The sequence below is a fragment of the Phyllostomus hastatus genome, unplaced genomic scaffold (assembly GCF_019186645.2).
Source record: "Phyllostomus hastatus isolate PE091 unplaced genomic scaffold, TTU_PhHast_1.1 phas_contig_58, whole genome shotgun sequence".
Classification (NCBI taxonomy): Eukaryota; Metazoa; Chordata; class Mammalia; order Chiroptera; family Phyllostomidae; genus Phyllostomus; species Phyllostomus hastatus.
Genome location: NW_025333916.1, coordinates 32637741 through 32662196, shown reverse-complemented (window position 1 = coordinate 32662196; position 24456 = coordinate 32637741). Strand labels below are relative to the sequence as shown.

At 48.7% G+C, this 24456-nt stretch overlaps 1 protein-coding gene across 3 annotated transcripts in view; it reads right to left on the bottom strand.

Moving 5' to 3' along the window:
* Positions 1–2914: 2914 nt before the first annotated feature.
* The window catches only part of CEP72 (centrosomal protein 72), a 32691-nt gene continuing 11149 nt past the window's right edge, over positions 2915–24456 (bottom strand). For 2 of the 3 annotated variants that reach the window (XM_045848054.1, XM_045848052.1), the window contains exons 4-12: positions 23055–23163; positions 20935–21113; positions 18629–18841; positions 15945–16222; positions 13945–14083; positions 12539–12735; positions 7296–7422; positions 4532–4643; positions 2915–3383 (exon numbers count right to left, since the gene is read on the bottom strand). In XM_045848054.1, the coding sequence (XP_045704010.1) occupies positions 3224–3383; positions 4532–4643; positions 7296–7422; positions 12539–12735; positions 13945–14083; positions 15945–16222; positions 18629–18841; positions 20935–21113; positions 23055–23163 (1514 nt within the window). In that variant the 3' untranslated portion in view covers positions 2915–3223. The remainder of the gene's footprint in view (positions 3384–4531; positions 4644–7295; positions 7423–12538; positions 12736–13944; positions 14084–15944; positions 16223–18628; positions 18842–20934; positions 21114–23054; positions 23164–24456) is intronic. The other variant, XM_045848053.1, reaches the window with a different exon arrangement.

The window sequence follows — 24456 nt, the reverse complement described above, 5'->3', positions numbered from 1 at the left end:
AGTGGCCCACCACACAACTACGTCCTGCTTACTGTGTGTCACATGCTGTCCTAGGGCCTTATTTGTAATAAATCATTTAACCTGTGCAACTCATACGGCAGCCACCAGCACTACTGCATTTTACAAATGAGGAAATCGAGGAACAGAGAATTTACACAATTGCCCAAAGTGAGACATTGAGTGGTGTACGTAGAAATAAAATCCTAAACAAAACATTAACAAACCATATACAATTATATATCTGTAAAGGAAAACCCGTCGTGACTAAACTGCTTATCTCGAGATTTAGGGTGATTTGTACATTAGCAAATTATTACAATTAACCACATTACCAAATAAGGAGAAAAATCATATGGTCACCTCAGTAAAATTTGCAGAAAAGTATCTGATACAATTCATCTATTCATGAAAAATTCTCAGCAAATCCATAATAGGAAGGAACCTCTTTAACCTGATAAAGGCCATCTACAAAAAAAAAACCTATCAAAGTTTAGTGGTGAAATGGTGAAAGCTCTCCTTTTGTTTATTATTTTAGAATAAGATAAAGGAGCCCATTTATTACCCTGTCTAATCAATATTGTACTAGAAACACTAGTCAGCACAGAAAAGCAAAAACCAAAAGAAAACAAAACGGAAAAAACAGAGTAACAACCCAGAGTAAAGGAATGGAAAAGAAAACCAGGAAACCTGTTACTCCTAGGAAACGTGACTACGCGTCTGCAAAAGCAAAAATAACTACAGGTGAATTATTAAAATTAAGAGTTTAACAAGATTGCTGAGCATAGAATATACAAAACTCAACTGCATTTCCATTTAATAGCAACAAGTAATTAGAAGAAGAAATCCAAACAAATTTTAAAAATATCTTTTAGAAATGTCATCACAAAATAAGAGGCACTTAGGAATAAATAAAACAAATGACTCATAAAACCCCTATAGAGAAAATGATAAAACTATAATGAATTCAATATTACCTGTATGTCAATCCTTTCCAGACCAAACAATGCAATCTCAAACAAGATCCCAACTTACCCAGCTAATTGCAAAATTTCTAAAATGCAAAGGGTCAAAAACTGCCCAAACGTCTTGTACTTCAGACAGGTCACAGCGTGCAAAATGTGGACGTGCACAGCGGTGACAGGTGGACAGGGAGGCCCATGGGGAGAGCAGAGGCTCAGACCAACACACCGTTTACGCCCAAGAAGTCTGGTCAACAACAGTGCTGGGTGATTGGACTCAGACATGAAAACAGTGAAACTGTCTTTAACCTTCACAACATGCACAAAAGCAGTTCCAGGTAGACAAAACTATAAAGTCTCTTGGAAGATAACACAGCAGAACAAACACAGAAAGACTTCTAAAAATTAGTAACTAAAATTACTGAAGCATAATAAAAAACACTGAAAAATCGGACCATATCAAACATTAGAATTCCTCTTCATCAAAAGACACCATTACAAAGTGAAAAGACAAGAACAAGCTATTAGCAAATGCAAACCACAAAGCATTACTGTCCAGGATTATAAATAATTCCTGCAGACAAATAGTAAACAGACGACCCAATAGGAAAACTGGGAAAAACCCGTCATGAAAAGGGAGTCCAGATGGCCGGTTAACACACCGACAGGCGCTCGGCTCCCTTGAGAACTGGGGAGCAGCAGATGAGAACCGCAGGGGGTACACAGCACACCTCTGCAGTGGGGATATTAAAGACTGGAAATATGTTGGTCTGAAAACATGGACCAACAGGGATCCTCCTAAACTACTAATAGGAGTATTGGTAGAACCACTGTGGAAACAATTTGAAATTATCGGCAGTAAAGCTATTAAGAGTATGGTTAAGGAGTTAAATGAAACATAAGCCTAGTGGGAAATAAAACCTTAAAAAAAAGAATTTTAGAACTAAAAAATATTCTTCCTGAAGTTAAAAATTCACTCTACAGGCTTAACAGCAGATGAGGCAGAAGCTCTGTGAGCTCTGCAATAGGGCAGCAGCACCCACTACAGCTAAAGAACCGAGAGAACACTGGGGGGAAAGACATGTTAGTGGCCTCAGGAGACGGGAGTGAGTGGCCTAACACGTGTGCAGCCAGAGTCCCGGGGGGAAAGACAGTGATCGGGTCAAATAAAAATCTGAAGAAATGGCAGCCAAAACTATTCCAGTTTTGATTAAAAAAATATAAACTCACAGGTCCAAGAAGTTCAATAAAATCCTAACAAGAGCATCATAAGTAACAGCATGGTGATTATTCTCTATAAACTTACTAAATCTTCTAAATAAGTTTTTTAAATGATCTGATGACAGAAATCCCACCTCCACACAAAAACTACACTTGGTATGACACATTTTCTGGCGACTTTACAGAAACCGGTGCTGTAGAACACGGCCGGGACCAGACCGGTGACTGGAAAGGACGCCCAGAGCCTCAAGACCCCCTTCCTCTCAGGGGGCACCCAATGCCCCACTGACACCCCAGGATAGGGTCCAGGCCCGCACAGCTACACACAGCATCTTCTCAGAGGCCGGTTCTTTTTCCTCAATCAATTGAACATTGTTCTAAAAAATTATTCTACCAAAGAAAGTGGGTGTTCCATAAGATGAAGTTTTCAAACTAAAAGAAAATCTAATTTTATACCCTGTTATAATGCAATTTTCAGAAATACACTGTAAGCAAAAGAGAGCCAGAGCTTGGGTAGATATTTCTACTGTAGGGTGTTAATATACAACAACATTTTTTGAAATGTTTCCCACACTATAAATGTTACTTTTATTAAATTTTGGAACTTACTTGTTTCTACTCACCAACCATGATGCATAGCTTGTTGCATGAAAGAATTCAATAATAATTTATAAAGAGCCACTTTTTAGAACAATGTATTCATTTATTAAATAAGAATTGTTTGTTACATAAGAAATTATTTTCTTTAATCACCATGCATGGTTCTTTTACATTAAGCAAAAAAATGGAATTTCCTTTATCTTAAGATATTTGATGAAAAATTAATCATCTGTCTTAAAATATGTCAACGTGTTTTGTCTCAAAACATGTGAACGGCTTGGATTAATCCTGTCTTTTTAGAATGTCTTAGAAAATCGAGCTGTGGGCCCTGACCACAGCTCAGAACTCACAAGGTAACTGCAAACAGAAGAGACAACTCTCATCAACAAGTACACCAGGTGAAGAACAAACATGTGCACGCCTCACAACTTGGAAGGTCAGGTTCAGGAGCAGCTCCCGAGGCGGGCGCTGCTGAGCGGGAACAGCGCCATGGTCTTCTTGAGCTCCTTGTAGCTCCAGTGCAGCTGCTCCACCTCGGCCCTGTGCTGAGCCCGCTCCTGGCCCAGCTCCTGCAGGAGGTGCTCGTTGGTGCTGACCAGGGAACTGGGGGGAACACAGGGCAGTCATGTCCCGGCGCTGCTGCTGTCTTCTCCAGCAGCATCCTCCCTCGCCGGGCCAAGCCTGCCTGTTGACCCCACACGTTCCAGCCGTGCCCGGACCTGCACACCTGCCCCCTCCCGCTCCCTCCTGGCGGCTGCCATCTGCCCCTTGCCTACAGACTGGGTGGGGCTGTGTCTGACTCAACCCCTCAGCCGTCATGCCATCCTGCAGGCACTGCCTAGCGCCAGTGAGACAGATCCATGACTCAGCATGAAGAGCTGGGTCCCTCCATGCTCCAGCCACGCAGGGTTTACTGAGAAGGCCGTCACAGTCTATGACTGGCAAACAATGTTCTAACTCTAGAAAAGACCCAAACACTGATTTTTAACTCCCAGTCAAATATAAAGGACCTTCTTAAAAGTCCTGACATTGTAACAGTACAACTGAAAAGTACGGATTTTTAACATTATTAACTATTTTTAATTATAGAGGGGATTTCAGAAAGAAAATGGTGTTATATTTTGCCAAATTGCCCTGCTCACCCAGTCAGCAACAACTCAAGCACATTTGTGTCATCTTAAGAAATGGGCAAAAGGAGGGCCATTTTCTCCACAAAGGTCCCCCCACTGCAAACGACAGGGTGCAGGTGGCAGCCCCATTTACCTGGACCACTGAAACAGCCCCTGACCAGGCGGAGGCTCAGAGTAGACAAGTCTGTGTGAACCCCACTGTGCTGCACTTAGGGGCTCTGCACCCCCACCTTGTCCCCGCTAACCCCATGGAGCTAACACCTCGTGACCTGCCATAGACGGGCCTGTCGGGCTCCGGGGGGTGCGCGCCTGCCACTTCCCTGCACTGTGCCTGTGTCTCGTTTCCCTTCCTGCTGCTCTCCGTCTGCTCTCAGCTCAGTCCCACCTCTCAGGGGCCATCGGCCCACAACATCACTCACTGTCCCGCACGTGCCCCTCATCTCTCAGCACACCTCACAGAATACTGCCCCAGAAAGGGAATCGCGTTCTGTTAAGAAAGGGAAGCTCACAGAAGTGCCACGGCAGCCCAGCGACACACTGGGGCCCAGAACGCCAAACACCAGCAGCTGTTGCTCCTGCACTCCCCCCACACGCCTCGCCCCTCCCCACCCAGTGTGGCACCTGTGGCTCTCCTGCAGCATCTGCGTGAGCTCCTGGACCTTGTCGTAGTGCTCCAGGTGCTGCTTCAACTCCACGATCTCACCAGATAGCCTCTTCACGTTGGTCTGAAGCCCTGAAAAAGAAAATAAGAAGCATTATTTAGTGAAATTCATTTATACATTTGGAAAACTAAAACGATTCTTGAGTTTAAACTTGACCCAGGACACAAGAGAAAGAATATTCATGTAGCTCAGCAAGGGTCAATTTTTGTAAGCAACTCAAAGACAGGGGTGAACAAAAAAGGCCCCACTCTACACGTCTGAGCGTTTCTCCCCCAGGGCCCAGTCTGGCTCCCTCCTTGGGGCTGAAGCTTAGGCGCTCTGCCTTGTGGCTATCCTCACAGAGCCACACCCCTGTGTGGGGGGCAGGGGAGTGACAGAGGTGGGCCTGGTACCAGGTGGGTGACCCCTCCTTTGGGGCTGCGTGCTGGCAGGAGAGGCCTGAGGGCATCTCCTCCACAGAGCAGCGATGGATCTCTGCCCAGGGGAGAGCCTGCCGCTTTGGGAAGTGACTGGAAGTGGCTGGAAGCCCACAGTGGCCACAGGTCTCTGAGGTGCCCGCTGGTCCCATATCCATCTGTGACAGAGGTTGTGTCTACATTCCGTCTATATGACTGTTGCCTCTCTCTGGGTTTTCTTCTCAAGGGACGGGGAGGAAGGGTCAAGAAATATACATTTATTGGCTCCAAAACCAGGATGTAAATAACTCCCCATGTAGACACGCCACTGCAAAGCCATACATACAATGCCAGAGACAAGGGGAAAGCCAGTGCGGGAAGGTGATGGGCAGAGGGACGCTGACGCTGACAGCGGGGCCCCTCTCACAACCACTGCCCCAGGGGGGAAGGGGCCTCCTTCTGCACTCAGACAGGAAACCCTACCCAGAACCTGCCGAGCTTCCCGGAAGAGGGCAGTGGTGGCACGGGTCAGCGTGAACCCCACAGTGGTCAACACCGACAGGAGCTAGGTGACAAGACCAGAACCCCACAGACCACATTGTAGCACCTGGTGAAAAGGGAGTCTCGAGACCCCAAAAATGAAACAGCCCCAGTCCTGCAAGGTATCCTTGCGTGCAGGTGCCCCACGCAGTGGCGTGGGGCGGCGGCGGGGGGGGTGGGGGGTGGGGGGTGCGGCAGCTGATGGACCTGAGGGCGGGGTCACCCCCAAGGGACCCGTTTCCATGGGAAACCCTTGCAGGCCAACCAGGGGATCAGGACTGGCCTGAGGCAGGTTCAGCATCCTCTAATGAGGTGAACCCGGGGAGTCCTTTGTGGTCTGAAGGGGCTGGAGCAACCCCTGACCCATTGAGGCAGACCGCCTGGTCCCTTCTAGAACAGCTGGTGAGGGGCCCAGCTTGAACTGGGGAGGGGACAGGGCCAAAGGAGACCATCGTATTTATTGGTGGAGTTAGAGAACCTGCTCCTTCTAGAAATTCAGGAGAACAAATTCCACATCAAAGGAACAGCAGGGACGTACCGAGGGCGAACCGCACACGAGTCACTGCTCGAGCACAGCAGCAGCCCTTCGGACGACGAAAGCCGCGCCCAGAGCAGACCCAACCACAATGGCTTCAGAATGCACCGAAGCCAGAACCAGAGAGTGCCAGCAAGAAGACGGCTGAACTCAGGCAAGAGCGCACAATGAAAGCTGAACTGGAAGGAACTCAAGAGCAGTGAACGTGAAAAATGACATCTCAAAAAGAAAAAAATAAGCAAAAACCGAAACAAACAAAAAACCCCAGAAGGTAAAAAGGGAAAAGTTTAAATTAAAAGTTAAAGAAAAGATCATAAACAGCTCTTACACTCAATAAACTAGCCCAGTAAAGACACTCACTGGGCAGGGACAGACCGAGGCAATTCTCCGGGGCTGCGCTCACGTGGCAGAGGCCACAGTGAGTCCTCGGGGCAGAGGCCACAGGCCATGAAACATTTATGAAATGAAACCCTGCAAGAGACCCCACTTCTCCAGAGCTGGTTTCCATGGAAAACAGACACCACGGACACCTCATTCTACAGCCCAGGGCCTGCACCTGAAATACCAAGAGCGTACATTTGTAAAATGACAAAACACAGGGTCTGGTGTGCGAATGTTTCGCACGAGATGCACAGCAATTCGAACATTTCACCTAAAATGTCACATGGTGTGACTGAGTGTGATAGTGTTATGTTACAGAAGCATGTGCTTATGCTTGTAATAAAAAAAGGGGGGGGGCATGTGTTATTTGTGCCGGACCCCGTGGTATCCAAGAGAAGAGAGGGACAGACTGTGATCCAGGTCCGGAAGGTGCAGTGCTCGAGGAGGAGGAGGAGCAGGACCGCTGCGCTTGCTGGGGACAGCCGAGGCCAGGCAGAAGGACAACTGCCCCGCGCACATCAAGGGCAGACGGGCTGGCACCACAGTCCCCGGCGCCGCAGGCCTGGGGTGATCCCCGAGCTCCCAAGTAGTCAAGGAATGGGGCGGCGAGGATGCAATGGGGACCTCGATGGAGGCGCCTCTGCCTCAGGCACAGCTCTCCTTCCCTTCCACACACACCCGAGCGTGCCACGGGCAAGTGTGCACGCCACTCGTGGGCCAAGACAACTTAGAGTGACAAGGATGCAAGCTTCGACACCCCTTCTACAGTGTTTGCTGGTTCTGAATTCTGTGCATGATTTAAAATGCCGTCTCCGTGACTGTGAGCACTCCTATTTCCCCAAGTAGTGGCACCAAACAAACCACAAACTCACCACCGATCTGCAAGTTTAACGCAGCTGAAGCCTCTGCATTTTTTACTTCTTTCTTCATGCTGGACAAAAGAGCCTTTAAGCTACTATTCTCTCCCAGAGATGTGTCTAAATGTTGTCTCAAGTCATCCTAAGGACACGGAACAATACACTTAAAAAGGACAAATCAAATTCAGCAAAATGCAGACAGAAAATTAAATGAAACCCTCTGAAATGACAATAGCTATTATTTTTCTTTTATATATCAGAACTGCTGAATCTCCATGTGAAAAGCAGTCCAGTCATATGTGGCTTAATGACGAAGACACGTTCTGAGAAATACACCGTTGGGCAATCGTGTTCTTCTGCGAGCACCTTGGAGGCAGGTACACAGACCTGGATGGCACAGCTCACAGCACACCTAGGCTGTGTGGGGTCACCCGTTGCTCCCTGGCTACCCACCCGTGCTGCATGTTCCTGTATTGAGTAATGCAGGCAGCCGTAACACTTGGTAAGTATTTGCATATCTAAATACACCAAAACACAGGAGAAGTCTGGTACAAATGCAATATAAGAGATAAAAATAAATGGTACGTGTGTGTACCAATGCAGCGATAAGTAACTAATACAGAAAGGTTAAGTAACTCACTCAAACTGACCTGGCTGGTATCTTCACAGCCTACCCTATGGCATGACATAACCCATTAGCAGTGACTTTTTAAAGAGAGGGAACCCTCAGTAGTTTCCGTACAATACAATGCAACCCCAGTGACTAGTGAGGTAACACTGAATGCACAATAGTCTTTTTTTAAGTAAAAATTTGTATACATTTAATGACTTGATATACACATACTGAAGTCATTGCCATGGTCAAGGGGGCTAACGTATATTCTGCTACTAGTTTTTGTAATGAGTGACCCTGAAATCTAGTCTTTTAGCAAACTTCCTAATTTAATACAGTATTATCACCTGGAGTTATCCAACTGTCCCTCAGCCCTCTAGACTTGTTCACCCTACACAAAGCAGCTCTGCACCCTGACCAGCATCACCCTATTTCCCCTACTCCCCACCTCTGACAACCCCTTTCTACCCTTTTCTTCTACTCGTTTTTTTAATATTTTATTGATTATGCAATTACAGTTGTCCCATTTTCCCCCCTTCACTCCCCTCCACCCTGCACACCCCCTCCCACCCACATTCCCCCCCTTTAGTTCATGTCCATGTGTCATAAGTTCTTTAGCTTCTACATTTCTCATACTATCCTTACCCTCTCCTTGTCTATTTTCTACCTACCATCTATGCTACTTATTCTCTGTACCTTCTCCCCCTCCCACTCCCCTCTTCATAACCCTCCATGTGATCTCCATTTCTGTGGCTCTGTTCCTGTTCTAGTTGTTTGCTTAGTTTGTTTTGCTTTTTGTTTTAGGTGTGGTTGTTAATTATTGTGAATTTGCTGTCATTTTACTGTACATGTTTTTTATCTTCTTTTTCCTAGATAAGTCCCTTTAACATTTCATATCGTAAGGGCTTGGTGATGATGAACTCCTTAACTTGACCTTATCTGAGAAGCACTTTATCTGCCCTTGCATTTCTAAATGAAAGCTTTGCTGGATAGAGCAATCTTGGATGTAGGTCCTTGCCTTTCATGACTTGAAATACTTCTTTACAGCCCCTTCTTGCCTGTAAGGTCTCTTTTGAGAAATCAGCTGATAGTCTGATGGGAATTCCTTTGTAGGTAACTGTCTCCTTTTGTCTTGCTGCTTTTAAGATTCTCTCCTTATCTTTAATCTTGGGCAATATAATTACGATGTGCCTTGGTGTGTTCCTCCTTGGGTCCAACTTCTTTGGGACTCCCTGAGCTTCCTGGACTTCCTGGAAGTCTATTTACTTTGACAGATTGGGGAAGTTCTCCTTTATTATTTGTTCAAATAACTTTTCCACTTGTTGCTCTTCTTCTTCTCCTTCTGATACCCCTATGATTTGGATGTTGGAACGTTTAAAGGTGCCCTGGAGGTTCCTAAGCCTCTCCTCATTTTTTTGAATTCTTAGTTCTTCATTCTTTTCTATTTGGTTGTTTCTTTCTTCCTCCTGGTCCACTCCACCCCAGTTTCCTTCCCATCGCTATTGGTCTCCTGTACATTTTCCTTTATTTCACTTAGTGTAACCTTCATTTTTTCATCTAATTTGCGACCAAATTCAACCAATTCTGTGAGCATCCTGATTACCAGTGCTTTGAACTGTGCATCTGATAGGCTGGCTCTCTCTTTGTCGCTTAGTTATATTTTTTCTGGAACTTTGATCTATTATTTCATTTGGGCCATTTTTTTGTCTTGATGCACCTGTTACGTATGAGGGGCGGAGCCTTAGGTGTTCATCAGGGTGAGGCAACTCACGTTGCTGTGTTGTGCTGTTGTTTGTAGGGGAGAGGTCCAAGAAGGAACAATGGTGCTTGCTCTGCTCTCTGTGAGATTTCAGTCACTTCCGCTGCTTCCTGCAAGCAAACTGGGCCCTTCTGGTGCTGATTCCCAGTGGGTGGTTTGTGTATGTCCTGGGACCCTGTGGGTCTCTCCAACAAACTCCCCTGTGAGGCTGGGAGTCTCTCCTGGCACCTCAACCCCCACAGGTGTTTTCAATCGGTGTTTGAGGCTTTATTTCCCTGCTCTGGGACCCTGGGTTGCAAGGTATGTCTCAATCCTCGGTTTTGCCTGGTTTATCTGTGAGTGAATGTGGGACCACCCGGCCTGCCAGCCGCCTTGTGGGCTGCGCCCATCCAGGATTGGCCGCCTCCCTGGGTCCACCAGCCACCCTGTTGTGAACCCTCTCGGTCCCCGCAACCTGACTCCGCGCCGCCTACTGGTTGGGATGAATGTTTCTACTTTAACTCCTTGGTTGTCGGACTTCCATACAGTTCGATTTTCTGTCAGTTCTGGTTGTTTCTAAACTGTTGTTGTCCTTATTTTGGTTGTGCGAGGGGGCACAGTGTGTCCGCCTATGCCTCCATCTTGGCTGGAAGCCTCCCTTCTACTTAGGGTTTTGATATTCCATGTGTAAGAGATCATGCAGTTTGTTCTGCCTGACTCACTTCACTCAACTTAAAGGTCCATTCATGTTGTTGCACAAGGAGAAGGATTTCCTTCTTTTCAAGGCTGAATAATATTCCTTTGTAAACACATGTTCTCTGTCCACCAGCGGATGGACACAGGCTGCTTCCACATCTGGCTACCATGAGGAACGCTGCAGTGAAAACGTGGGTGCAGACACCTCTTTGCCATACTGATTTTATTTCTGACGGGGATCTACCCAACAGTGGGATTGCTTGATTGTATAGCAGCTCTATTTTTAATTTTTTGCGGAAACTCCATATTGTTTTCCACAGTGGCTGCATCAATTTACACTCCACCAACAGTGCACCAGTTCCCTTTTCTCCACATCCTCATCGGCACTTGTTACTTATTGGTGACAGCTGTTCCAACAGGTGTGAGGCAATAGCTCATTGTGGTTTTGATTTGCATTTCTCCGATGCTCAGTGATGCTGAGCACCTTTCCATGTACCTGCTGACCATTTGTATGTCCTCTTTAGAAAAATGTCTATTTTTTTCAATGAGGCTCTTTCCTTTTTTTTTTTTTTTTGGTGTGAAGCTGTATGAGTTCTTTCTGTATTCTGGATATTAACCCCTTATCAGATACATGGTTCACAAATATTTTCTCCTATTCTGCGGGCTTCCTTTTCATGCCGCTGACTGTTCCTTTCCCGTGCAGGAGCATTTCAGTTTGCTGTAGTCCGGCTAGTTTATTTTTGCCTCCGTTGCCCACGATTTTGGTGTCATATCCAAAAAATCATTTCTGAGGCCATGCAGGAGTGGGAACCTTCGTCTTGCTTAACCTCCGAGGAAAAGCCTTTAGTGACCATGTTGGCTGTGGCTACATAAATGGCCTTCATATGGTGAGGAAATTTCCTTTCATATCTATTTTATTGAGAGTTTTTTTTAATGAATGAACATTGAACTTTGTCAAATGGTTTCTCTATAACTATTGAGACAAACTGTGTGGTTTTTATCTTTCAATTTATTAATGTGGTATATTAATATGCATATGTTGAACCAGCCTTGAATTCCAGGAGAAAAATCCCACTTGATCATGGTGTATAATCTTCTTGATGTAATGTTAAATTTTTCTGGGAGCTTTTTGATTACTGCTCAATCTCCTTATTTACAGTTATTGGTCTGTTCAGGTTTTATTTCTTCTTGATACAATCTTGGTAGGTTGCATGTTTCTAGGAATTTATCCTTTTCTTCTAGGTTGCCCAATAAGTTCACATACAATCATTCTTATTAGTCCTTTATGATTTTTTTTTAAATTTCTGAGGCATCCATTGTAATGTCTCCCCTTTCATTTCTGATTTTGAGTCTTTTTTTCTTAGTCTAGCTAATGGTTTGTTGATTCTGTATAGTTTTTTTTAAAAAAACCCAACTCAGTTTTGTGGATTTTTTTCTATTGTTTTTCTATCTCCCTTTACTTCTGCTCTGACCTTTAGTATTTTCTTCCTTCTGTCAACTTTGGCTTTAGTTTATTGTTCTTTTTCTAGTTCCTTGAGGTGTAAATTTAAGTTGTTAATTTGAGATCTTTCTTTTTTTTAATGCAGACATTTACGTGTGATACATGGTCTTATGTTGAGGTTACAAAGGACCAGGGTGGCCCTGCCACCCAGGAGTCTTCGGCTCAGAAGCTGGGCCCAGCTGTGCTGGCTCTGACTGCCCTTGGGTGCCACCTGGTGGTGGAAATTCCCTTAGGTGCAATTGGGACCTCAAGTCCTGTAGCTGGCTGGTGCAGGCAGGACAGGGGCAGGAACCCCAGGTTCACCCAGCCAACTGGAACCTTTCTTACTAGTGGTCTGGGGAGCCTAAGCCAGGGAACATGGGGCCATAACAGCTCCACCTCAAGCCTGGCTTCATCTTCTCTGTCTCTCCCACTCACCCTCTTTCAGAGAAGGCAGCTGCTCAGGAGAGGCAGAGCTGGGAGAAGTGGCGATGCCTCCAGCTTTTGCTGTGGGGTCTGGGAGTGACACAGAGTCAGGCTAGCATCCCCACAGGTGGGGGAAGCCCGGTGGGGAGGTCTGTGATCCTGGAAAGGCCGGAGAGGAGCCCCAGTGCTGCAGACCGACAGCAGCTAAAGGGAAGTGCAGAGTCGAGAGTCTCCCCTCATTCTGTGAGGTGAAAGCAGTGTTTTCACCCGACTGAACAAAAGGAAACAGAAGGGGCGTGGCTCACCATCTCCTTCCGAGTGTTGTTGAGCTCTGACACCACTTCACTAATCTTCTCGCTGTACTGCTGCTGTTGTTCGAGAAGGTGCTTTTGCAAAGATTTATTTTCTAGAGTCAGGTAGTTAATTTCTTCACTCAAAATTGTTGAACTGTCCTGAGTTGCTGTAAAGTCTTGAACAGATGACAAAACATGTCTTGCTTGAGCTAGGAGTACAAATCAAGGATTATTACTACATTTGTACTAAAAGGATAAAGTGTAAACAAAATAATATTCCACACATCTTGAATAACACACACCACATGCACAGGCATGGAGACTGGCAAAGGGACGTGACCATCATTGAAATGACCTTTGCCCCAGGTCTTTTACATTCCGTCAAGGATGGGAGGCAGAGAAGAGCAGAAAAGTTTTATCCTAGAGAAAAGGTATCCCTTAGGAGGAGGCTAAGGGAGGCCCCTAGGTGGTTTGGCTGCGCGCCCTAGCTGCACAGCATACTCTACAATAGCCCCGACTGCTCCTGTGCTGGCCTGGGACCGCCACGCTGGCACCACCTGGCACCTTCCCAACTGGGAATAGCAGCCGAGTAGCCTGTTGCTACCCTATCAGGACAGGGTAGACTAATGGGGATGCTGATCTAGGGGCTCCAGCATCTTGGAACGCCCTGATTGCAGGAAGAAAAGCTGAGGGGCCATAAGACTGAGCAGCTGAAGTGTGCAAGAGCCTCTGGCAGCAGCCAAGCTGGCAGGTCCAGGTAGGACCCAGGCTCTGTCAGGAAGGAGAGGGCTAGCAAGTCCCTGCTCCTGTCGGGACACTAAACGCTGCAGCCCAGACTTTCCCTGCACCCAAGGGGAAAGAGGTGGCCCCCCGATCATGCAGCATCCTGTTTCACACCGTGACTCTGGGTGAAGGGGTCCCCAGTGTGCTCCTGCACCATCGCCAGGTGGAAGCAAACCAAAGTCCTCTCAGGAGAGGCCATGCCCCCAGACCTCAGCCATTTCCATCAAAACCTTGACAAATCCTGGGTCCTGCATGCAATCACTCTCTCAAAAGATTCAGAGAAGACAGCAACAATTTTTAATCTCTCCAAATCCTCATGTGAAAACAAAGCGATGAGAACCAAATAACTGTGTATGGCACTGCCAACAAAACCAGGCAGCAAGGCGTCTCCCCGAACCCAAGCCAGCAGCTGGAAAAACCAGAAGCCACACCTCAGGGGAGCCCCCGGCTGCTGTGAGGAACACTGTCAGGACACTCCCTGCAGCGCAGCAGCCAATGGCAGCTGACAGGGAAGGTCCAGCAAGGCGCGGGGCCTGGAACCCAAGGGGAGAACAAATACCGACTAGCACAATGCTGCCTGAAGGCTGGGCCCGCACGTGGCCGAGTCACGAGCTACCTGTCCTTTCCTGACTCACCCAGGAACATCTCGTTGCTATGCAGGGACTTGCAGCCATGCCAGTACCTGTCTACCAGGTCGAGGAGGGCATCCAGGAACGTCACCTCCAGGGTGGCCTTCTTCCCAGGTGGCACAGCTGAGTGCAATTTGGGAGACACCTGCAGTGGCGACAAAACCATGACACTGGCTTCCAGTCCCTGAAACACAAGGCACTCATGTGGCTACCAGGCACACTCATGTGGCCACCAGGCACCGTGCTGACATCCGTGTCCCATGGACTCTGCCTGATGGGGCTATTCGCAAACCCACAGGGGATGACTCATGGGGTTCACCTCCCCACCCCCAGATGAGTGACCACGGTGGATCGGAAGACCTCGGTGCCCCGAGTACCCACAACAGTGGGTTGGGGCTGCCACCTCACAGCAGGAGGAAAGGCTGAGGGGGGTGCAAGCAGCCTACACTACACGGTGTCACACCACGTGTTGGCACTGCCACACCGCCATCAAACCCACAATCACAGTTTTAGGGCCACGGTTGTGGGAACGCCCACAGGGGTGGCTGTTTCGGGTCTTCATGACAGGTCCACAGTAACCCTGGAGGGGACACCCCTCAGAGCCAGTCCCGGCCTGCACAGTCACTGGTGACCGGAAGGCCCTGAATGCAATTACGTCACATGTGCAGAAGAGGCCACCATGGCTGCACACAGGCCGCCTGGGCTGCACCCAGTGCTCACATGGCCCCGACACAGTCAGCTGTCACTGGCACTCACTGCGATGCTCTCTCCTTTCCTCCCTTTAGAAAAACTATTTTACCAATTTAAAAGAATTACTGAAGAACGGGGGAATGGCTTGTGGTTTCCCACTCGCTTTCCCAGCGTTTGGGGTAAACTTACTGTGAGTGAGGGTCTGTGGAGGGAGGCAGGGAGTAAAGGCTTACATCTGTTGCACAGGCCATGACCAGAGCTGGGGACACAGGACTGGTCCAGGTCTGCAGGAAGCAGTTCCAGGCAGGTCAGCGAGAGCCCCACCTTCACAGTCAGCGTTCTTCACTGTTACTTAACAGACAGAGGGACTTTCTACTAAAGAACTCTGGAACAGCCAGTGAGACCCTGAGTGACAGGAGGCCCTGGGCCAGGGCAGGGAACGCCGCTTCAGCTGGGATGCCCCTCACCTCCCACCACCACCGCCTATGTCATGCGAGCCCCTGAGCACCAGGGAGCACGATGGTGGGTGTACCCTCGGTCCCCAGGGGCAAGCCCACCAAGGGAGCACTGCTCTGCCCAGGTTCACATCAGGGGTGGGCAGCCCATATCCTGTACCCAGGCTCACAGTAACACTGAGGCCTGGCTGCTGGCCCCCCAAACTGAGGCTGAGACCATCCCAGTGAGTGTTTGGCACAAACACCTCCATCAGAGGCTAAATCTGGACAATTGGCCAGGTGACAGGCATGGGTGACAGAGCCACGGTCCTTAGGGTGGACCCAGTGCAGTCACTCAAATTTCCATCTTCCACCTGAGAAGCATGGGTAGTGTCCTCTCCAAGAGGACGGCCACCATGAGGCCACAGCCCTGAGCCGAGGGGAGGAGGAGCCATGGGCAGCTCCACCCCACCCCGCAGAGTCCCAGGCCCACAAGTGCACACGTCCACTGGGCTCGGCTCCACAGACAGGAAAGGCCTGCGCACATTCCCGTCTCAAGCACATTCCCACTTTCCCTCCTCCCTCAACCTGCACAGTGAGAGTGGGAGATGGAATGAAGAACGGACGACAGCCAGGGCCCCTGTAAAAGCAGACTCTGACCCAGGACCCGCAGCGACCAGCTGGGAGCCCACCTGCCATGTCTGAGTCCCAATGCGTGGAAGCACACTTCACAAAACAGGGAGGGCACAAACACCAAGGGAATGTGCATGTAAGGGCTGTATCTGTCTTGTGGTCACGGTTGATGTTGAAAACAGAAGACATGGCGTTACCAAACAGCAGCGACTCAGCTGTGGCATCAGCCACCCTGCGCTCTCCACTCACCTCCCTGGCGCCACCCGTGCTGTGGGGCCTCTGCTCTTCAGGCTCAGACGCCTCCACGTGGGAAAAGGTCCTCTCGCTCCTGCCCTCAGAGCTGTTCTGTCTGCTCAGACTGTCCTCCAGGCAGCTGAGACACTCCTGGTCTGCAGGCCCCTGGAATCTCCCACCAGGCATTCTTCGCTTTCTGTACTTTTCGGGAGCAGGCAGAGGATTTAACACCTTTTGTGTTGACAAACTTGACTTCTGAGAAGAAGACACTGAGTCCTCAGCGTCTGTGGAGTCTGTGACAGAGGGGAGAACACAGCCCTTGTTAGACCGAGTTCTCTGGGCACAGTGACCAGTGCTGTTACTTAAAAGGGGTGTGTATGTGCACACCTATGTATGCGTGTGTAACACGTGGAAAATCCATCCGAGTGACAGGACTGAGGAAATAACTTCCTCAAATGAATCAACTAATTATTATGTTTTCTTGCCAAAATTATGCATAGCAAAGATGAGTCAAGTGAGTAAAAACTTAAAATTCAGGAATTAGAGAGGACTCAACCATTTGTTCCCATAGGAGAGTCCATTAATGTCATCAGTACCTGGAACCACCCTCCCTCCCCCAGGGCACACATCTGCTGAGCAGCTTCCCCAGCGGTGTTGCAGCACCTGGGCGCTTTGGGCCCTACTCATGTGGACCAGGGCCCTTGGAAGGCAGGCTGTTCCTGGGCCCCCAGGGCCTGTATCTCCCTGCTGTTTTCTTGAAGCTCCTCAGGCCTGAGTCCTGGGACCCTCCTCTACCTGAACTCTCAACACCCTGCCTGGTTTCCCATGCCCCAGGCTGATGGGCCTCCTGGGGCTGCCCTCCCACCCAGGCCTCTCTGGATCTCCTCTGCATTCCCACACTGCATCGACATCTACATGCCCCCCAGGCTCACTATGAGCAGAGCCAAGCCCGGGACTCCCCAGCAGAGCCGGGACTCCCCAGCAGACCCAGGCATCCTGTGCTCATGACCGGAGTGAACAATGCCAGGCACCTGGCTGCTCGGATCAGAGAGCACCTAGATGTGCTCCTCCCTCCCTCAGCTCTGTGTTCATCATCAAACTTCCCCAAGTCCTTCTGCCTCCGAGTGGAACCCTCACTGGGTCCACAGATGAACCGTTCCATCTGCTCTCCCCAACCCCATAGGTCACTGCATGCCACCCACCCCTGCCCCTGTCCCTGGGGACAGACACAGACCATGCACTGCCGCACCACCTCACCTCGACCTGTGACCTGTGTTCTTCTTTCTCCCTACTCTGGCCCCAAAGCCCAGTATGAGCCCACCCCCCAAAACGCTTGGCTGAGTCTGGCCATCAGGGACCAGCAGAGCAAGCCACACTGGGAGTCACCCCACAATAGTAGAGTCTGAAAGCTTTAAAACCCTCAAGCACACAGAAGACAGAAAGATCAACAAATCATTCCAGGTCACAGGAGTCTAATGAGCCACGACAGTTAGACATGCTGTGGGCATCTAGACAGGGTCCTGGACCGCAAAGGAAACAATGTTGCTGGAACATCTGGTGACATGATTAGGCTCCATCTGTGGCAGAGTTCATTTCCTATTCTGGAGGGGAAAATGCTGTTCAGGAGAATGTCCTTGCTTAGAGAACCATGCTGGAATGCTTAGGAGTGCCAGAACACCCCACTCCGAGGTGCCAAAGAGAGTATATGCACACACACATATGGACACACACACATGCACATATATAAACACAAAAGCAGACACACATACATGTGTATACCCATCTACATATCCCCACATAAAGACTCATGCATGCACATGGGGCGGGGGCAAGGGTACAATGGAGCAAATGCGGTTGGTGCCAACAGGGGGGGCTGGATGAAGCAGATATGAGACCTCCTTGTTCTGCTGGCGCTGCCTTTCCGTGTTCGCTCTGTCTGGGAATTCACGGGGACTACAGGTCAAGAAGGAGGTCTAAACACCGGCACAGGCACCTTTGTGAACAGAAGTGAAGTGATGACTTCTGACAGTCGGCGGGTGGGAACAGGGGTCCTGCGCACCCACGCCCACAGCGTCATTATGATGTCTCAGGACACAGGGTAGGTGCAACCAGGCCGGTCAAAGCAGAGGACGTAGCAGGGAGTGTGTGACCTGGTCTCAGCGCCGCACCCTGCAGCAGCCTGCAGCCTGCAACCTGGGCAGGTCAACGCCACAGCCCACCCGAACCCCAGAGACCCCACAAACTCACCTGAATAAGCCCCATGAGGGGGCCAGGCTCACTCACGTGGGAGCTCTTCCGACACTTCTGTCCCACATGCGCACACAGCACTTTGGTTAACTTACTAAATATCCTCATCTCTAAGTTTTAAAATACAGCTATTGCCATAACCTGGGCCCATGTATTTACAAGAAAATGTATGTGTGTGAGTGAGAGAGGGGGAGAGGGAGAGGGAGAAAAAATTCTATGTACATGTGTGTGTAGAGAAAAACTGCAAAGTACTCATAGACCAGGAATCAAAATATGGACATATTCTAAATCCCAGTGCACAAGGTTCTGTCCTACGGCATTTTAGAGAGTTCCGTAAACAAAGAGAAGAGGAGAAATTTCACAGTGAACGGCAAACAGGATGAAAATATTTACATGCTTATGAAGGAGTCGGGGCAGTCGTGCGAGAGATCGGGGAAGTCATGCGAGAGTACCTGGGTGCAGCGGGAAGTGCGGGTGCGGCCTGAAGGGGCGGCAGGCCTCCGGGGGGTCTCCGGGCGGCGGCGGGAGCTCCCCGCAGTGCTGGTTCTGAAGCCTCTTTTCTGGACAGCACCCTCTGGGGCCGCCTTTCCTCTTCTCATAGCCCTTCTTTATGGAGTCCCCACACTGGTGCTGCACCGAGTGAGGGCTCCACAGGTGTCTGGATTCTGTTTTATTAAAGAGCATGTAAAATGTTTTAGTTCACTAACAGTTACATTTTAAGTGTGTCTGACAGTGTATTATCATCTGTTAAGTATATGGATTAAATAAGTAGGTCAATAATGCAATCACCAAATGCGTGGTGAGTCCAGCAGTCCTGCCAGTGAGGCTCCTGGCACAGGCCTGACACCGGCCGACTCACCACTCACTACACAGCTGAGGACTCGGGACAGTGTGGTGTCAGTGCAAAGTCAGACCTGGTGACAGACAAGACAGAGTCCAGAAACCACAGAGGCTCGAGTCAACTGAATTAACCAACTCCCTAAGGTTACTAAGGGAGAAAAAAAGACAGTGTTTTCAACCATGGCACTAGCACAACTGGGTATACGGTGGCGGGGGAAGGGGACAGCCTGACCCATCTCCCACCCGCTCACGAACCACTCTGAGAGTGGGCCGCAGACCTCAACACTGGCCCACAGGGTGTCTGCGCTCCCACAGGGAAAATCCGCACCAGCAGGGGGCAAAGACCTTTTTACAGGGTGATAAAAAAGCACAAATCAAATAAAGAAAAAACTTGATAAAGTGGACTTCAGTGAAATTAAAACTTCTGCTTTTCAAAGCACTGTTAAGAAAACAAAAGGCAAACAATGGAATGGGAGAAAATGTGCAGTACTTACATCAGAGAAAGGGTTGTATTAAAAACCAAAAAGAACTCTTATGACTTCCTGCCAAGATGAGAAAAAGGGAGAGGGATGGACTTGAGCAGAAGCCTCACAGAGGAGGACATACAAATGGCCCATGAAGTACATGAGAGAGATTTTCATCATGGGTCTTCAGGAAAATCAAATTAAAACCACAATAAAGTACTAAAATGTACCCAGAAGAACAGCCAGAACAAAAGAGACGGACAGCACCAAGAGCTGGCGAGGACGCCCGAAGAGCAGATGTCCTCCTGCCAGCAGGCGAATCCTGGGATTTCAGCCCAAACTTACACCTCAGCCGGCTGTCGTCTTCGTGAAAAGTGCTCAGAAACTTGTAATGGAAGGAGAAACGGTGCTAAAGCTTACACACAAGTCCTAATGGGAAACAGAGTCCCTGGCAAAGTGATGGAGTTTGTGCATGCACCAGAAAGACTTTGCGATGACCTTGCTGCGTTTAAAGTTCTAACGTGGCGGCCTGAGTTCTAAGTGATCCCTGAGGCTAGTGAACACCCCCCGTGGCTGACACAAATGTCCGTCCCACTGGCCACGGGATGTGGGAGGACATCCAACAGCATGCTCCTCCCGTCCGCCACGGACAAAAAATAAACCGTCCCGGACACAATCTTGCTGTTCTGGCAGGAAAGGGGGTGGCAATTCCTTCTAGTGGAGAATGCCCCAAGTCCTTCTCTCCAATGGTTTTTATTGGGAATGGTATGTGTAGGTGTACACAGCATACGTGGATAGCTCATCAGTCAGTGTCAAAAGGCTCTAATCACACAAAAACAGGTATTTACAGTTAACAACGGAAGGAACACAGAGATTTGTCATAGGTCACGGTCTGTTAGCCAGAGGGTGTTTCATGAGATAACAAGTTTATTCCTTATGCCTTGAACTTAAACATTCAGTTTATGTCACCAGGGCTATACAAAACAAAGCACAGCAAGCTTCAAAGGATACAATGTACATTATAGGCCTGGTTCCCATGGGAACCCTTGGTGTTAGAGTCCAGTCATGCTTGCCACCTGCGTTTTTACCTCGTTTTCCAGGGAGACGTACTACCCCCTTTCAGGGCCTGCTCTTGTGGGACTGCAGTCTCGAAAACCATACAGAGTGGTTCCCAATGACAGGATGTTACCCTCTTGTCTACTTGCACATTTTACTTCCTCCCTATAATTGTAATTGATCTGAGGAAGAATACAATTTAAACTATCATGCAGTATGACTATACTCAACTTAAATATATAACTTTTTCTTTTATAATTCTATAGTCCAAATTACTGACATTTACAAGTACACGAGACTTAATGAAGATTCTATACTTAAAAGTACATTTTCTAAAAAGCACTACTGTGCCGGAGCAAGCTGGGCCTGCTGGGCCTCCGGGTGGAGCTGCAGTCTACCTTGGGAACTGTGGAAGTCGTCCTCCTGCTCCTTCTGGCTGCAGCTTGTGCTCCTAGGAGGGTTGCTCAAGTCCCACTCGCACTCGGCAATGAGGTTCAGGACGGCCTCGTCATCAGCATTCATGACCAAGCACTTCTTGGCAGAAGGGTCAGTGCACTTAGCTCTGGAGTGGTTCGGTCTGCAAGGAAAAGCCAGCTCAGTGCTGTCACTCCAACCGGGGCACACTCCAGCCCGCACAGCCCCCGTGAGGGGAGACGACTGCATTGCCAGCACAGCCACAGGGCTCTTGGGGGGAGCGGTAGGTGCAAGTGCGGGAAATGGCTCTTGTGCCTCCCTCTGCTGAAGTGAGGCAGAGGAGGGACTCAGCAGGACAGCCGGCGGTGGAAAGCAAGGGCCTGTGATGGTGGCACTCTCAAAATCTATGAGAAAAACTACCTCTAATAAAAATCAAAGAACTAAATGAATGGAGAGGCAGTGCACATTCAGAGATAGGAAGACTCAATATTGTCAAGATGTCCCTTCTTCCAACTTGATCTTAAGATGCAATGTAACGCAATCCCAATCAAAATCCCAGCAAGGTATTTTGGGGATATTAACAAACCGATTCTGAAGTTTATATAACAAGGCAATTGCCCTTGAATTGGCAACTCAATATTGAAGAAGAACAAAGTTGGACCAGCTAACTCATAAACTCAGGTGGAGGAAGGAGCTAGGGAGCTCTGTGAGGCGTCTTTTAGAAGAGCGCCGGTCTCACTCACGAAGGGCCCACCATTCATGACCTAATCACTGCCCGAAGGCCCTATCTCCCAATACCATCGATCATCTTTGGGATTAGGATTTCAACATATGGATTTGGGGTGGGGGAGGCACATTCAGACCATTGTACAGGGTACCAAGTACGGTTGTCTACATAGCACTCAGTCTGGTCTGAAATAGGGAAGTAAGGGCAAGGGAGGCTACGGGGGGGACATCTAAGGGATCAGGAGATCCCAAGGATTTGGATCTGATCTTAAGGTATTAGAACAGAAGTTGGTCAAGTATAGGCCAGGGGTCACATCTGGCCCACTGCCTGTTTTATAAAATAAAGTTTTATTGGAACACAGCTAATCCTTTAAGTATTGCCTATGGCTGCTTTCACTCAACACAGGCAGAATTTAGAAGCTGGGACAGAGATCATATGGTCCACAGAGCTAAAAATATTCACTCTCCAGCCCTTTACAAAAAAACCTGGCCAACCTCTACATTATAGGAATTTATGAATACGCTAAGGCATATCATGCAAGAAAAAGAAAACGATTAAAAGCTTCAGACAAAACAAAATGGTGTACAAGAAGAAGTACATAACCCTAGCACATTGAGAGAAATGTAAACAGTTGATTGACTTTTGCCTTTAGAATCAACCCATACGCAAAGTATAAAGACTCTTGATGGCTTCAGAACAGTTAAATACTATCAACCCTGATGACCTAAAGTTAAACATAAAGATGCAGATGGTAGGAATGGGAGGCACCAGTGGGCACGCACTCCCACAGGCCTACCACAGCAGAGCCTGGAGCACGGCCACAGGACACTGAGCGGAGAATACAGGGGGAGGGGCACAGTCCACATATTGTAACCACGGTGCGGGGAAGGGGTGACAGGAGCTGTCAGGTCCTGCTTCAAGTGTGCACACCCAAAAACGGCAATTAGTTTGTGCTGCCTGCTGATGAGCAAGTATGTTAAACAGGACCTGGAAGCAGAGACAGTTACAGGAATGAGTGCAAGCGGCTGCTGGGGAGTGGGCCAGGCGGTGGGAGAGAGAACTCGTGTTTGACCACATTCCGCACTATCGTTTTACATGTGTTACTTTAACAAACACTTTAATATTAAAAATAATTCATACAAAATGTGGACCACGGAGAGAGACTCTATCCCACTGTCGCCTTGAGCCCCAGCTGGTATCCAGTGTTTCTCCTTCCCTCTTTTTTTCCTGCATGTCCGCCCTTTAAGTGGTGATCGGTGCACAAAAACATCTCTTACATCTTTTAGTCAACACAGAGCTTTCTATCTTTTAGTTAAACACGCTATGACCAGACAAGCCTGAGTACCTTCCTTCCACAAACACCGCGCGTGTTCATACCTTCCAACTCTGCAGACAGCTGGGAAGCTGTGTGTGGAGTCGAGTGATTCCTCAGAAGCGAAGTGCAGCTGGGATGCCTTCCGCTCGCTCTCTCTCACGGGGCGGTCGTCTAGGGAGAAAACACCGCCGAGAAACTAGCAAGTGATGCCGTGAAGCCGTGAAGCGGGCACACCTCCTGGCATTCCATCAATACCCTGCAGTACACCACACATGGCCAGGGTTGCCACCACTCATTCTGGATCTTCCATCCCCTCTGGACTGACCCTGCCACTGCTGATGCAGTGTCCTGCATTAGCACTGAACAGACCCAATAAAGGGAGGCTGGGCTTTGGTGGCTACACTCGGTTTCTCAGCGATGCTGAGTGCTGATTCCAAAAGAACCACCCTGCCTGCCGAAAGCTCACACCTCAGACACTGCATTGGAGGCAGGCTGCCGCCGCAGGAGAAGAAGTACACACACAAGTTCCCACACAGGGATCCCTTCTCCATCTCCTTCCTTCTTTATCCTAACCCGAGGGTATATTTGATTTTAGAGAGAGAGGAAGGGAGAGAGAAACATCAATGTGAGAGAAAAACATCAATCAGATGCCTCCCATACACACCCTGACTGGGGATCAAACCACAACCCCAACTAGGGGTCCAACCCACAACCTTCTGGTGTATGAGACGATGCTCCAACCAACTGAGCGACCTGGCTGGGGCCAGGCTCCCTTCTTTTAATGCACATTTTAGGTGTGCATTCTTGAACCACACTGAACACACCTGAGAGTCTCCATGGGTGAGAACCCTGAACATGCTGGAGAGAAGACAGCCTAGGCATGTGTTTATGCCTAGCATTTGCGTCCTCAGATCCTCAAGACTGGGAAATAAGAGTTAGGTTTAAACTGTCCTCTGGTGCCCTGGGTCTCAAAGGCAACTTCTGGACTTCCCTCAGGAAATACTGAACATGAGGTGATTCAAATGCTGAAAAGTTAGTGTGGTGGAATTTGCAACATATTTGAGCACAGAATTAACATTACAAATGGTGGTTAAGTTCCTAACCTGCCCTCCAAAGAGCATTTAACCTGTGGCAAAACCCAAAAGTATACCATTCCCATTTAAAAATGAGTAAATGAGCCGCTGTCAAAGCAGAGAAACGAAGGAACTGGGGAAACCACCTGGAAGCACACTTGCAACTAGGGCTGCTCCTTGAGACACAGCTGCGGTCCTAACCCCGTGACCTCCCCCCTCTCCTCCCAACCTTGAGACACGGCCTGGGACCTCCTGGCCTCCACTCTCCCACATTCCCCCAGCATGGCACCTGCTCTCCCGGTGTGGACACCCCTTGTGCTCACAACGTACAACTCTACTCACTGAGCCTTAACTTCACTTTTGTTTTAATCCTCGCTCAAGGACATTTTTT